The sequence below is a fragment of the Halichondria panicea genome, chromosome 1 (assembly GCF_963675165.1).
Source record: "Halichondria panicea chromosome 1, odHalPani1.1, whole genome shotgun sequence".
NCBI lineage: Eukaryota > Metazoa > Porifera > Demospongiae > Suberitida > Halichondriidae > Halichondria > Halichondria panicea.
This window is the reverse complement of record NC_087377.1, coordinates 7,814,713-7,830,180: the sequence shown is the minus strand read 5'-3', so window position 1 is coordinate 7,830,180 and position 15,468 is coordinate 7,814,713. Positions and strand designations below refer to the sequence as shown.

The 15,468-nt window shown below is 40.6% G+C and overlaps 2 protein-coding genes across 2 annotated transcripts; both read right to left on the bottom strand.

Annotated features, from left to right (window-relative positions):
• Nucleotides 1-1,241: 1,241 nt before the first annotated feature.
• Nucleotides 1,242-5,900, bottom strand: LOC135339644 (uncharacterized). The gene is made up of 10 exons (XM_064535843.1): nucleotides 5,780-5,900; nucleotides 5,384-5,599; nucleotides 4,978-5,112; nucleotides 4,436-4,630; nucleotides 3,721-3,852; nucleotides 3,303-3,506; nucleotides 2,867-2,989; nucleotides 2,343-2,489; nucleotides 2,049-2,204; nucleotides 1,242-1,527 (listed from the first exon to the last, which is right to left on the bottom strand). Exons 1-10 carry the CDS (start codon nucleotides 5,898-5,900, stop codon nucleotides 1,409-1,411), a joined length of 1,548 nt encoding a protein of 515 aa, XP_064391913.1. The 3' UTR covers nucleotides 1,242-1,408.
• Nucleotides 5,901-5,998: 98 nt separating this feature from the next.
• On the bottom strand, nucleotides 5,999-14,598 carry LOC135339275 (extracellular matrix organizing protein FRAS1-like). Its single transcript, XM_064535347.1, has 12 exons — nucleotides 14,462-14,598; nucleotides 13,987-14,205; nucleotides 13,758-13,898; nucleotides 13,382-13,585; nucleotides 8,810-8,947; nucleotides 8,358-8,564; nucleotides 7,995-8,132; nucleotides 7,579-7,782; nucleotides 7,155-7,310; nucleotides 6,794-7,033; nucleotides 6,413-6,550; nucleotides 5,999-6,264 (listed from the first exon to the last, which is right to left on the bottom strand). The coding sequence occupies exons 2-12, from the start codon at nucleotides 14,123-14,125 to the stop codon at nucleotides 6,014-6,016; spliced, it is 1,956 nt and encodes a 651-aa protein (XP_064391417.1). The 5' UTR covers nucleotides 14,126-14,205; nucleotides 14,462-14,598; the 3' UTR covers nucleotides 5,999-6,013.
• Between the last annotated feature and the right edge of the window lie 870 nt (nucleotides 14,599-15,468).

Below are 15,468 nucleotides of genomic sequence, written 5' to 3'. Positions count from 1 at the left end.
CACAGGCACCCGAGGTGCCAGCACTTGGCAGAGAATGTGAGGGTGGTGGAGAGATCAATGTAGTCCAACACTGCTGGGGAGACAGACAGTTCAATTACACATGGGAAATGGAAAATAAGGGACTGCATGCATGTACATGTATCCTGTCACAGAGTCGCAGATATGTAGTACAACAAAATTTAAAATCAAGCTGTTTGGGCATTGTTTGAATGTATTATGCAGCTTTCCTGCGGCAAGTTTATCCTCTGCAGTACAGTGAGTGAATCAAACCTCAATTAATGGCTTATTATACAGTCTTTCATGGTTCCATCATAGTTATTGAACTCTGTAGTCGATACAGTATTGCAGAAAATACTACCCAGCTATTAATACTCGCAGCCACGTACCCAAGCCTATAATGACTACATGTATATGAAAGAACAAAATGCATTGGAACCTTCATTAATATAACGAACACATCTGAAGAGCACCACACGCTATAAAACGGCCAAGCGCTCAGGTCTAGAGATTGAAACTACAATGTAAAAGCAACCTCTCAGGAGCGGCCACCTCTCTAATCTGTATAACGAGCAACTTTAACAAATAACCTCCCAGAATCAGAACATGAATATAAACTAGAAAAACAGTTAGAAAAGTTCAAAGACATTTGTAGCAGAATTTACTCAATATTATACATGTGGTTGGCAATCGAAACTCTAACAAGAACCACCTCTCTATGAAGCGGCCAAAAGGCTGTCCCGCAATTAATGGCATCTGTTTTATGGAGATTCCACTGTATTACACCCGTATATACCTTGCCAATTATAGAGACTCACATCAACTAGTCAATGGTAGGCCTATAATTATGTGAAGATGTCGCACTGAGTTTATACGGCAAACATACAAGTCCTTTTGATACAGGGATTTGAGACAAGCTGATCAATGTCACTGTGTCACACTCCAATCCATGAGATGAGATAGAGGCAAGATCTACAAAACCAACACAGAACCATTGTCAAGGAGAAGGAACATTCAAGTGCAAGTTCCAAGCTGTTATTGTGGGTAAAGATCATTAACTAAAGAATTATATTTTAGTCACACAGATTTTTTGGCCATTGATTTTTATCTTGTTTACCATAATTATTTACCCCCCCTCTCTCTCTCTCTCTCTCATGCAGTTGTGTTTCACCTGACGAAAAAGACTGTGTCAAGAACAAGGTGTCGATCCTGTAAGGCAGCAAGGGGGTTACACTCACAACGCACAAAATGCAAAACATTCAGTCAACTTGACAATAAAGAAAACATTTTTATTCAATAGTAGCTATGATGTTTATCTATTTGTCTTTAAATTGTCGACAATTATAATCTAAGGCATTATATGAATAGGAGCACACACGTATGTCAGCATTAAAATGTCCTGAATAACTGTTCAGATGGTTATGAGTAAGATCCTAGTGACTATCCTTGTACACCCACTGATTCCCACTGGTGTGACTAAGAGGGTGTGGCTTCCAGAGGACAGACCGGTGATAACAAGGGGACTAACACCTTTATTGGGTGAAAATACGAAATAACGTGATCACAAAGCAATACGGTTATTTTATGATTTATAATTATGCACTGCACAAAATTATACTACCGTATAGCGGGTAATTTTCGGGGGACAAAATATTCGTGGTTCAGCAATATTGAGACATTTTGTGGGTAATATTTTCGTGGTTGGAGCTTGCACTGCAGGTAAGGTAGGCAAGGTCGCTTCATTCGTGGGTAAAATATTCGTGGTCAGATCACCAACCACGAAAACCACGAATATTTTGCCCCACGAAAATTACACGCTATACGGTATATAGCGGGTTCGTTAGTGGACATTTTTGTACCAACTATATAATATCCAATTAAATATTTTGTTTTTTGAATATTCATACAACTCTAGTGACGTAGAACCTATTGCGGTTAGGTAGATCAATTTTCAGATGACTCTACAATACGAAAATCCACCATATAAAAATAATTACTCGCTATACGGTTACTTATACGCAGACTAAAGTCAGTTTTTCTTCTGAACTTACACGAAAATGTGTCTGTGTTAGGTAACCTGCACATAAACTGGCTAACTTGAACAGTTGCATTGGGTCCAGTTCCCTCCCACTCCACAGTCACATTTCCAGAGACGGGGTCAAACTCATACTGTTGGTCAGTGAAGTGCTGACTGCACTGAGTATTATCTGTATAAGTTGGAGAGTCTCAGAACAGACAGAATGCATCTACATAAATACTGAATCATAGTACATGCATGTACAGTCTTTGCATCACCTATATTACGTACAGTATCTTACTTAGTGACTGTTAATTGAAAGACTCACCACCTCTGATTGGCCTGTCCTCGAACACTGGGACTATTTGGTTGGGACAGTATGCATCCACGATAATAGCAAACTGTTGCAGTGTCCTCCTATTGATTGCATTCTGTCCAAACCACACACCCTCGAAACTACCGACAGGTTGAGAACCTGCAGAACAGAGTGTTATTACAATCATGCATACACTATTATATACTATAGGAATTTTATTTAGAAAATCACTAGGACCTTGGTAAAATATTAATAGATGTAGAACCTTCTAGATGTCAATACTTTTAGGTATTGTATACCTGGAACATTTTGTAGCTGTTTTTATAAGTCAGTGCACTTTTACATCTATCAGAGTTCAATAACTCCAGTTATTGACAGTTATTGAACGACATTACACTAAAATAATTATTGTGACAGCAGTATACCGTGACTGGTATTTGCAAAGTTTATTAGACTTCATGCACTAACATTTAATGATTAAAATTGGTGTAAACGACACGTCCTATACTGTATTGTATTAATTTATAAGAACTCACAATCTTGTTGATTCCTGACCTCACAAGTGACCCTGGCACAGCCCGTCAGGTTGTAGTAGGCTGTCAGATCGCTCCCACTGATTTGAGGTGAGTTGTTGAACAACAACAGAGGGGAGGTGATGTCTACATACAAGTAGGGACAGGTGAATAGCAAATTGGCTGTTTTGAACTCTCTCTGCATATACATGCAGAGCAATTTAATACTGATCAAGTCAGGATAAACAATTTGAGCCTATATCATTATGTACATATTTGGCACACATCCAAATATATAGATGTGACCTTTGAAGAGAATAATTATTAATACTTACATACCAAATTGGAGCATTAGAATGGGTGCCTTAGAAACAAAATAACAAATAATGACCACTATTTCCAGAATACATGCACGAGGAAACATTAACACCTCATTATTGCTTAAAATAGCCCCCCTTACCTTCATCATCATGAATGATGATACTCAGTGAGCTTGGACTGAGCACCGCTCTCTCAGAGGGTGAGCTAAGGTTGGCCCTGAAGTCTTCACATGGCTCGATAATGTCATTGTCGAGTATTGTCACTAGTGTGCAGTTGATAAGGGGGGAAGATAGGGGGGCGGAGTAGGAGTAGGTGACGGTAATACTCTGGTAATCTTCAGAATCTGGGAGTATGTGTAGGTGGAATAATGTATAAGCTGTGCATAATTATAATACATGCAACGATGTGTGTATATAGGTCTTCAGTAACCAGAGTATGCCTATTACTGTGCATCTATTGTGTATACAGTACCAGTAATAATTAGTATGGATAGCCCTCCCAACAAATAAACAGTTGATACCTCAACGCTTTTATAGCATTGTACCAATAGGATTTACCAATTGCGAATGCATCAGCGGTCTCTATAGTAGCTTCCACATCTCTCTCAATGTCAGTCTCCAAGGTGACGCAGATCTGCACGACACCATCTCCTTCACACACAGACTCAGGGGCAGACAGGGAAAGCACAACTACATGCAGGGGGAGAGAAAATAGTGAAAACAAACGATCTTGCACTTCTGGCATTTAAGCAAAACTACATAATTATGTACACAACTTGACTCTTATTTGGTAGCGTATATATAATAGTTAGACACTGTTTAGGAAGTTTCTACATGATTTAGAAGCCCAAAGGGCTAGTTGTAGTATCCCGAACGCAGTGAGGGTTCTACTAGCCCTGAGGACTTCTAAATCATATGGAAACTTCCTAAACAGTGTCTAGATCATAGCAACCATGAGTATTTAGCCAATCAGATTTGAATGTTCTTATCTAATCTTTGCTACATGATTTTCTAAGTGAAGTACATGATTTTCTAAGTAAGTACATGATTTTCTAAATAAGTACATGATTTTCTAAGTTGGATAGAACACTTCCTTTAGCCAATCAAATTGCAGTATTTATGGCAAACATGATCTAGATTATGAGTATATAGTACTGTCGCTAAAAGTTCTACACATGTGGGATACATTTATAACTAGCACAAGTACGGTTAATTGTGTTGTATATAATAAAATACTGTACATGTACATTGAAGCTCTGTTGTTACTACTGACCATCATCATTGTCCACTATAGTGACGAGTACGGAGGGAGTGGCTACAGTGACTTGGGAGTCAGTGGACTCCAGCTCTACACTCAACCCTTCTGTAGATTCGTACGTACTGTCATCAATGGTCGATAACTGCACACAGGCACTCGAGGTGCCGGAAGAGAATGTGAGGGTGGTAGAGATATCAATGTAGTCCAACACTGCCGGGGAGAAAGACAGTTGAATTACATGTGGGAATTGGCAAATGAGGGACTGCATGCATGTACATTATCCCGTCACAGTCGCAGATATGTTGTACAACCATCAAGCTGTTTAGGCATTTATTGTGCAGCCTTCCTGCGGCAAGTTAATCTTGACCCCTGCAAGCCTCATGTTACTTTTCATGGTTCCACACTTTTTTTAAACTCTACATAAGGACGGTCCATTTTTAAAGAATGCTCATTTAGTAGCACTGAGGAAAGTGCAGCCTGGGATTGAGGCTATATCTCCACATAAGAATTACTTACGAATGATACACAAGTTTGATTAGCCGTACTATTGACTCTACCTGTTGCAGTGCTATCCACAGTGGTGATATTTACAGCAGCATCTCTCTCTAGCACTCCCACCAGCTCCACACATATGACCACACCCTCTCCCTCAGTCAGTACGTAGCTAGATTCATTCAAACTCACAGTCACACCTTTGGGATGTACAGAAACAATAAAGTGGAGAACGTTGAGAAATTGAAAACATTACTATAATAGTTTTCAATCCTGGTCACACATTCTTCCTTTAGAACATAATACCTCATACACTCTAACCTAAACTAAAACGAAAACTAAACTACTTAAAACTGATACGCTCTAAGTCAGTTAAAACCACTTGCTTTCTCGACCTAGGGAGTACCCACTATATTAGATGCGTCCACATGATTCCAGTCATGAATAACACACACTGAGTTGACAACTCACTGTCAGTAAGGTCCTCTTGTATGAATGCAGTGGCCACCTCCAGTCCGATCACGGCAACAGGTGCTCCAGTGGGTGTGGTCAGCCTCAGTGTGAATGTTTCAAGCAATTTTTCTACAATGATGTCGTTGATAATGATGACATCAAAGGTTTTCATGGAGCCCACCCCTGACCCAGAAGTGAAGGTGATGGTTTTGTTCAATGACCGATAGTCGAAATCTGTGTGCAACATTTATACATCATAAGAAATTTTTGACTACGAATTATTTATACATGCACTCGAGTAAAAACTGGATACTATATATAATTATACACAAATCTCGCTGAGGAACATACTGGTCAATGTAACTATTATCTCAACAATACAACTATAGACACACACGTATCATCTCCCTTCACCTTCAGTGGCAGTGTCATTGACCCAACTGAATGCTGCCACACTGACAGTGACATCTAGTTCCAGACTGCCAGACAAAATCACTACGGCAACAGAGAGAGGAGATGCCACCTCACTAGCCATGACAATTAATACATAGTACGCATCATGCATGGCCATGTAATTTACCACAACGTATATATATAGGACTGGTATACACATGTTTGAATGTGCAGGGTTTGCTTTAATTGTGTGCATCAATAATTATACGTGTATGTAAATGCATGACACCCCATGGGAATTGACTCACCATCATTATCCAGAATGGTCACAGAGGCTGATGAGTTGGGAGTGAGGATAACTGGATCATAGCTGGCTAGATATATTTGGAACACTTGGTCAGGCTCAACGATGTCCTCCTCCAAGATGGAGACATTCACACAAGCAGTGTCCACACTTGCAGAGAACTGAAGAGGGTAGTCCGTGAGAGCAGAGTAGTCACTGTTGGCTGGGTGGGGGAAAACCTATAATTATACAGACCTGGTTTTTGCTAATGTTATATTGCTATATTATGACAGAAAAAGGTATCTAGTTTATTGACACACGTATATGAGCTACATGTAGCATGGTCTATATAAGGACTTAAAGAGACTCACCAAGTGCTGAGTCCTCAGTGGTGGTCATATTGACAATGATGATCCTCTCCAGGACCCCCTCCAGAGAGGCACACACAGTCACGTACCCGTCACCCTCCCCCACAGTGTAATTAGCAAGCTCCAGAGATACATTCGCAACTACAAGCAAGAAAAACACAACAATATAATTAGCTAGTTGGGAAAGCAAGTAAAGAGTTGTCCGAAGTGAAAGGCAACCACTAATTACAGTCCAATAAAAATTATAGCCAACATTGCACAGGTAGGTTTCAGTTAATCACATAATTAAGCATACACTATCTACCGAAACAGGAAATAAAGAATACCGCTCAAAACATAACTGCTAATATGTATATGCAGCACTATAGCCCTCAAAGCACTCACAGTCATTGTTCAGTATGACCACGGTGAGGGGAGTGGGGTCCACACTGACCCCATTGTCAGAGGGTCCCAGAATCACACTGAAGCTCTCATCATCCTCCACAATGGAGTCAGCCAGGAGACTGAGATTAGTGCACTGGACAAATGGTGAGACGTTGTGCCTCCGTCGACCAGAGGGGAGGGGTGTAGTGATGGTGAGACCCACTGTGTTTACCTCTTGTGTGTCCACGTAGTCAACATCAGCTATGGAGGGGAGAAGTCATTGGAAGGAGCAAACTTACTCATTCAAATAAGCTAATGTGTAGATTTGTGATTTCCATAATTAGGTTTGCTGTGACATACATACTTGTTATCAGACCCTCACCAGTAGCGGAACCCTCCTCCAGAGTAAGGTAGACGTCCACTGGTCTCTCGAGGATCCCAGGAGAGAGCACCTCCACACACACTTGGAACACTGTCCCTTCTCCAGACTCCTCCTCAGGCAACTCCAGTCTGGTCTTCTGGAACGCCACCGTCACAACTGGAGACGGATAGCATTGATAATTATTAGTATGAAAAAGGCATATATACAATTATTTGAAACACCGCTCTGTTCTTATAATTATTAGTAAATCAATCCCTCTACTGAATAAATTGTAGACATTAAACGCCGATTGAGGTGTTTATTCCCTCAACAAATTTCCTGAAGTGATGGGATACATATTTATAACTATACTTGACATAAAAATTCAACTTCTGTAATGTTCTTCGCAGTGCAGTTACATTGCATATACAATTGTGCATCTTACTTGGTGTGTCTAAGATGATGACTTGAGCGGACCTCTGGAGCACTTTAACAGCTAGTTGCTGTGAGAGCAGCACTACATAGAAGTCTTCATTGGTCTCCAGTGCTGAGTCCATCTGGATGGTGAGGTTGAGACACTGCTCACCTGGACCGCTAAACAGAAGAGATGATCCCAGGTCAGTGTCACCGAAAGTGAAGTCAGCCACAGCTGTGTGTGTGTAGGAAGGAAACCATGCTGCTTTGAACGATAGTGCATAACAGTCGTGAAGTACAATTGGTTAGCTAGTATACACTGGCACTAAAGTAATTGCTAATCCTCCACTAATAATTACCGAGCAGACTTAAGTAGTATAGGCGTAAAACACAGTATGTATATCACACACTAGGCCCTCGATTTATACACTGATAATAATTATTCACCTTGAGCAGATCCTGCTATGGTGAACACAGATGCCTCGACTGTGACCTCCGTCTCTCCCTCCAGACTCACGCATACCTCCACAAAACCATCACTCTCAGATACAGCATACAGCTCACGGGATAGGGTAATGTTAACACCTGGGATGACAAAGTTAAGAAGTTTAGCGTAGCAGATACAATGTATATCGAGTAGGTTTCATTGTGTTTGTGGCGATGATTACCATCACAAACTAATTCGGATCGAGCCATTCTTCATTTCATAGGCTAACTGACAAAAACAGCACTACAGCATAACAAAATTATTACAATCTTCACTAATGAATAATAGTATAATTATGCATATGGATATACATATACACTCACAGTCATTGTCCACGATATCCAGTGTAACAGATGATTCCTTAAACTGTACACATTCATCCTCAGTAGACAGAGCCACCTGGAGATACTCTAACTCCTCGTACACACGGTCATCCACCACCTCCACTGAGAAACAGAGGTCTGACCCAGTGTTGTTTGGCATGAGAACCACTTTTTCAGTTAGAAGAGGCCTGGCGAAGTCTGCTGGGTCTAGAGTAACGTAGGGTGAACAAGCATTAAATCGAGACATTCCTGCTGCACAGATAAGCATAGAACAATTTGACAAATATGTAGCTACAAATCTTACGACAAACAATCAAAGTATAGGAGAAACACTTGATTATACCTTTTTGAGCCTATAGATACATATACATGTGTATGCAGAGTTTTAAGAACCCAAGACATGGATTTTCACCACAGCCATAATGTACAAGCATAATAAGAAATGTACTCACATTGAGCAGTTCCATTCCAGAAGCTGACAATGATGGAGGAATTTCTCTTCAGTTGGCCATCACAAACATAGATACAGGTGTCCACCGTGCCATTGGATTCACTAACAACACCAACTGGTCTAAAGTCAAGTACCAGCACTGTAAGAAGATGACAAAATACTCTTACTAGTTGACAAACATACACTTTTAAAGTAGCATACATAATTATAAAAATTAGATAGATTGCTTAATGCATTCGATCATTCTTGGCACATGCAAGTACTGCATATTTAATAACTATAGTAAGGCCATGCAAAGTCAATTTGTAGTTTCTCAGGCCCTCGCGCTTGGAAATTGGCAGATTTCCAAAAATGTTAAATATCACGTGACCACAATATAGAGGCACTAAAAGACAAGAAAAGGATAAGCACGTGATCCTAATTGGACCACATGGAAAAATCTAGAAGAAAGTGTACTGCTTGAAGCTATGTTACTATCTACTAAAATCTTTCGGAAGTTTGCATCCAAGACTGTTTGTGCTAGAGGTTGGCGGATATTGAACATATCTGATGAAGATTCCTCATCAACTAATCTCAGTTCTCTGTTTGAAAACATATGCAGTCACCTGTATGACCCATTGGAACCATTTGAACCAGGCCCTGAAGATGAGAATGCACCTTTGAAAGCTGAGATTGGATCCTCACAAACAGGTGGGGATTTTCAATCCCTACCTCTCACTGTCTTTGTTGGGGAGGCTGTAAGGCTGTTTGGACTCTATATCAAACTGTATATATTAATAGAACAGCCTATCAGTATCATGGAAACAAGTTCGCCAGCAAGGAACGCATTTGAGGTATATACACGTATATTAAAATGAAATGTGTTTGTGTACTCTTGACTATTGTTTCCCTGTGTGAATGTATGTATGATAGAGATGAACATTTAAATAGCCTATGCTTTTTGTACATGATAATTATAGGTGCTGATGGCTGCCCAGAAAAGACTGTTGCTTCCGACGTTCCCATCAGAACAAGCGACTGAAAGAAGTAAGAAACTGATGCTAAGAAAAGACATTTTGTTATGGTTTCGAAGGAAAAGTTTGGGTTGGACTAGTGATATTGTTGAAACGACTGGTCAAACTTTTACATTGGCTCTAACTGATTGTTTATGGTACATCGATGGACACACTTCTTGTATGGAAAGCCGCAGCTGTAAAATCCCATCTGAATTTGAGCAATTCAATGGTTACAACAACCCTGAAAAGAGTAAGCATCGTAAGCGTGAAATCGGCAACATGTGTGCTTCAACACTCGATAGCCACAGCCACCACAGCCACAGCGCTCTTTTGAACAAGTTTGCTATTCAGCCATGGTTTGATACGCCTTCTTGGAAGCCTCTTAAGCAAGCAGTATGCTCTCTTGCCGACGTAGTGGCAAAATACGCTCTCTATCTAAAAGAGAAAAATATTGAAGTTCAAGGTAATCATAGCAAAAGCACACCAGTCCGATCGGTAAGTGAATCCGAAAGCTTTTGTTTCGTCCAGAAGTCAATGTGGGTGAAACCTACACATGTTGCAATGTTTAAGACCTTTCAAAACAGTCTCGATTCGATGTTGTCTTTTGAACCCCTGTTGTTGAATGACTTAGCTCCTGGAGATCCAAGGTAAGACATTTCTTGTTTGTACTTTGTACCAATTCAATTGTTACAGGCAACGGTGATTGTTCATTGACACCCTGAAGTTAGGCTATTGCTTATATTGCAATGTAATCGTGTACTCCTATGCAAGTGGAAACAGTCTAGGCAGCCTTCATTTTGCTTGGAAAGTTCCTGATGATGTGCCAACCGGAGAGCTTTCTGAGCGCAATCAGGAGTGTTTGAGGCGACTCAAGCCTAGTTTGCCTACTTACCACACACAAGCAATGAGAAAGAAGTTTTACCACAAAGTTGGTCTCTTCAAAGGGACGAAACCCTATGTTATGAGAGAGGTGTATAAAAGACTAACAGGTAAGTTAATTTTTGCCAGCGTTGCACTTTGTTATAATAATTGCTGCTTATTTTGTAGGTGACATGTCAAGTAGTGAGAATGTGCATCAAGAGAGGATTGATGAGAGGATTCAGTTTATCTTTGATTCTGAAAATCCTAAGATAATTGACGACTTAAGGCATCTCAATCGTGGCCATTCCGATAAGTATGAAATATTTTGGACCGAATGTAAGAAGTATCTCGAAGACGTTGTACAAACGGCTGTAGATGACCGAAGACACGGTGAACATACACATTTGGCAAAAGCTATATCTGTCCGTGATCTCCTGGAGCAAGTACGAAAACGTTGTCCCGAGGGAACGCTGTGCCAAAGTAAACAATGGTTAAGGCTACAATTTTGGCCGAAGAATCCCACTAGTAAAACAGCCTTGCAGTACACTGGAAAACTCGACGTTAAATTCATGATTCAATCCCGTCAACTTCGGGTGCAGCATGACGACTCACATTATTGTGCTGCCTTGTTTAGGTATGCAAAAGAGTTTGCTACAGAGTACAGAGAACATTGTACATTGCTTTTTATGGATGATAAACACCGTTGTAAAGTTGGGGAACCAGGGTATCCAGTGGCAGCAGTGGAAAGAGGAAAACAAGTAATTGTGAATGCTAGCGGGAAAAGATTTAGCGTGGCTGACCACGACTTTACCAGTGTAATATTGCTCTGTGACATACCAAACTCCATTGAGGAATCTTTCTACAGAGGCCAAGTTTTTGTCAGTATCAAAGATGCTATCTTTCAGCCTTCAAGCCCTCTTCGTCACTGTACAGAACTGTCAAAGCTCAAGACCCAGAAGTCACTTGAAAAACCTATCCTAATGATGTACACAGATGGTGGTCCTGACCACAACAACACTTTTCTTAGTGTTCAACTCAGTCTAATTGCTGTTTTTCTTAAACATGACATTGATATGGCAATAGCAGTTCGAACAGCACCACATCAATCGTGGAAAAACCCTTGTGAAAGAGTAAACTGCATCCTCAACCTCGGTCTGCAAGCAGTTGGTTTAATGCGGGCCAGGATGTCGGAAAGCTTGGAAAAGGCTATTTCCAGTTCGAACTCCATGACTTCAATCAGGGATGCTGCGGATCGTAATCCTGGACTAAAAGATGCAGTGGCCGATTCTGTTGAACCTGTGAAATGTCTACTTCGCTCCGTCTTCTCACGCTTGATGTTAAAGGACAAACCTATCAGCTCATACGAAGATGCTAACGAAGATGAGATGCAAGAATTGTACACTTTGTTAGAGGGTATTGATCCTGCGATAACGAGAGAAGACAGAAGCAAAAAATGTCTCTCCAGCAGACCTAAGCTCAAAGAGTTCGTAAATCACTGTTGCCACGAGATAAAGTACATGTTTGCAGTGAAGAAATGTGGAAAACTCGACTGTGATATTTGTAAATCAATTAGGATGCCTATCGAAATTTTCAACAGCCTTCATCATCTTCCTGACCCTATACCTGCGGACGACGAGCATTATAAATCGTTCTCGAGTGTGTATGGAACTCTGAAAACTGAGAAACATCGCCCTACACTGTTAAAAGAGATCAAAAAGGCCCATGGAATACCATTTTCTCCAAATGCTCAAACTGCAAGAGACATTTTGCTTTGTGTTGAATGCTTGAAGCCCCGTGTGGTGTACTCAAAGTACTTACTGACTACAGCTGAGGAACGAGACTTACATCAACACAGGGCCAGAAGTGGTAGTTTACAGCTTGTAAACTATGTTTGTACTTGCGAGTGTACATCATAGTTTACAATGTTGTTGAATTTTAGTTCATCTACAATAGTTTCCTTCATAGTTTACAAAGAAAGTTGATAGTGTACAACGTTGTATACTTCTGTAAATGAACTGTTTTGGCCCTGTGCAACCTATGGATGGATTTTGGTTTACCTGTGGTAGTTCCCTTAAAGAAGTGGAAGTAGATGAAAAGCTCAAACCTCTGTTCGATCGGATTTTTGTTCGCCAGAACTTATCTTGTAATGACAACATTGAAATTCCTTATTTCTCTAGTGAGCGCTTTCAAATTGTTTGTACCTTCTGTGCTTGTGTTTTGTGTTTGTGAAAGTTCAGAGCCAGGAAAATATCCGATATGTAAGGACTGTCAGAATGATGGCAAGGTTCCTGTACTGAAAAGAAAGAGATCTCTAGCTACGGTCTGATACAACCATGTGATAGACCTTTTATGACTTAACTAAATGTTGCACTGTTTTGTTTTTTGTCCTTGTCCTTGTTCTCAGCACTGTCTATTGTTTTATGTTGCACTGTTTTGTTTTTTGTCCTTGTCCTTGTTCTCAGCACTGTCTATTGTTTTATGTTGCACTGTTTTGTTTTGTCCTTGTCCTTGTTCTCAGCAAAAAAATTAATTATTTTAAATTATACACTTCGGTTTATTGAGGATATTAGGGGTGTGTCTTCAATTAAAATTCTATGAATATAATTATCATTAATATTTATCATTAGCCTCATTCCGCTTGATATTTCAGGAAAAGTTGCCTGAGAAACTACAAATTGACTTTGCATGGCCTAAGCTATTTAATATACTGTACTCACCATCATCGTCTTGAATGGTAACAGTTGTCAGATTAGCCCCCAACTGAACACACGCCTGCTCTGTGGACAGAGAGACGGTGAACACCTCTTCTTTCTCTTCCACACACTCGTCATTGATGATGGGCACACTTACACACTGTACCACGCTGGGGGAGTCGTAGTGCCACTCTAGGGTGGCAGTTAATGACAGGTAGTCCTCATCTTCTGTGGGGGTGGGTAGCAGTGAGAGCAGAGGGTATAGCTGCTTTGAGGCTTCACCACCAACCATTTTTGATGGGGAAAATAACCATATTATACACGCAAGATGTGCATGCATACACTATACATAAAATTAATTATACATCAGCTGAGTACTGATAAGTCATTGCATGGATACCTGTAGCAGTCAAAGGTTGTGTTGTCAGTGCCACGGTGACGATACTTCCCTTTGGTAGGTGGTCCAGCTGCACGCACATCTCAACCGCACCCTCATTCTCATACACCATTGGACTCAGAGTGACCAACTCAGCCAACACGACTGGAGAGGAAAAACATCACAACTATTAGTGCACACAGAACAACCTCTATAGCATGCTAATACTACGATTATCAGTATGGCCACGAACCATCGTTAGCAGTCTCAATGAACAGCGCTTGCCTACAACCAATCTTCACAGCTATCTCAGAGCTGTTCAGTCTGAGCACAGAGAGTGTGGTACCCTCTTTCACAGTATCTTCTTCGTTGTTCTTTGACATACACACCATCCCTGGCTCCACTGTGTTGGTGGAGCTAGCACCAGCTCCAATCAGGTACGATGGGCCAGTAATACCTAACCTTACTTCTCCTGCAAATGTACATTTTACACAATGAAATTTTATATACAGCCACATAATTATTACAGGCCAAGATGGCATTTGGTGTAAGAAAATATAGCATTTACTTGAACTGGCAACAGTTTCTTGCTATATACAGACAGAATCAACCTTTTGAGAAAGCGAATGTATAAATAAACGATACACTATAGCATCGGATTCTTATGAGTACGGCATATAATTATAATACGTTACCCCACTATATAATTATATACAACCGACCAGCACCTCTGAGTAGGTTGGTGAGGTCCTCGTAGTGGCTGCTCACGGTGACCGATTGCTGCAACTGACTGGAGAACAATACACACACAGGAACATTTTCGCCCTCATTTAAGAGGTACTCAGAAGTGATTGGAGGTCCACGAACAAATCTGGAAAATTTTCAATCCTGCTATTAATTTTATAGCTGAGATCACATGTATACAACAACAGTAAAAAAAAAAAACGTTGGCTTCTTCAAACTAGTTGCAATGCAAAAATACATGCATGCAGGGCTGCATTGAGGGGGGGGGGGGGGAAAGGGGGTAATTTCCCCCTCCCCCCTAGGATCTGGCAGATTCATTTGTACTGCTATAATTCTGATGACTTTGCCCTTCCTACATTTTTAATTTGCCCAATTCCCCCCCCCCCCCATGATCCAAAATTCTGGATGCAGCCCTGACATGGATGCTTAAAACTATTACATACAATGTACATGCAGCTAGTGTAAACTCACAGTCCACAGGGGCGGATCCATGAAAAGGGGGGGGCAGTTTGAAGAAAATTTTTTACTACGGTCAACAAAGCTCAATCAGTGTATTAAACTTTTCTTATCACGGATTGATTGATGACATACATAGTAGCAAGAGATAGCAGGGTTGTGATAAAACAGGGAATGAGAAATGAGGAAATGAGAAATAGAATAATTTATGGTTATGATCATCACCATGGCATTAATTTTCATCACAATAATTATGCCTCGGTGCGCATGCGCAAGCGAGGTATACGGTAGTGTGTTTGTGTGTCTGTGTGTGTGTCTGTGTGTGTAGACCGCTACAGCTGCTCAAGGATGAATCAAGTGCAACTAAGAGTTTCTACAGGCTTCTAGTCATGTTTACTTGGATTTTAATTAGTGGATTTGCAAAATAATGCTTCGTTCTCGAGTTATGCCTAGTTTTGCTTACTTGGAATGCTATTGCAGCCTTTCAGAAGAGTCCGTAGCAAAACTTGTTCACCGAGTGTTATTACTCTACTTA

Coding starts and splice junctions, on each gene's coding strand:
- LOC135339275 (XM_064535347.1), bottom strand. CDS start 14,125: ATGGTGTGTATGTCAAAGAACAACGAAGAAGATACTGTGAAAGAGGGT. Junction 7,783..7,994: donor CATAGCAGGATCTGCTCAAG/GTGAATAATTAT, acceptor ACACACACACAG/CTGTGGCTGACTTCACTTTC. Junction 6,265..6,412: donor CACTGAGGACTCAGCACTTG/GTGAGTCTCTTT, acceptor TCCCCCACCCAG/CCAACAGTGACTACTCTGCT.
- LOC135339644 (XM_064535843.1), bottom strand. CDS start 5,900: ATGGCTAGTGAGGTGGCATCTCCTCTCTCTGTTGCCGTAGTGATTTTG. Junction 5,113..5,383: donor ACAAGAGGACCTTACTGACA/GTGAGTTGTCAA, acceptor TACATCCCAAAG/GTGTGACTGTGAGTTTGAAT. Junction 2,205..2,342: donor GGACAGGCCAATCAGAGGTG/GTGAGTCTTTCA, acceptor CAACTTATACAG/ATAATACTCAGTGCAGTCAG.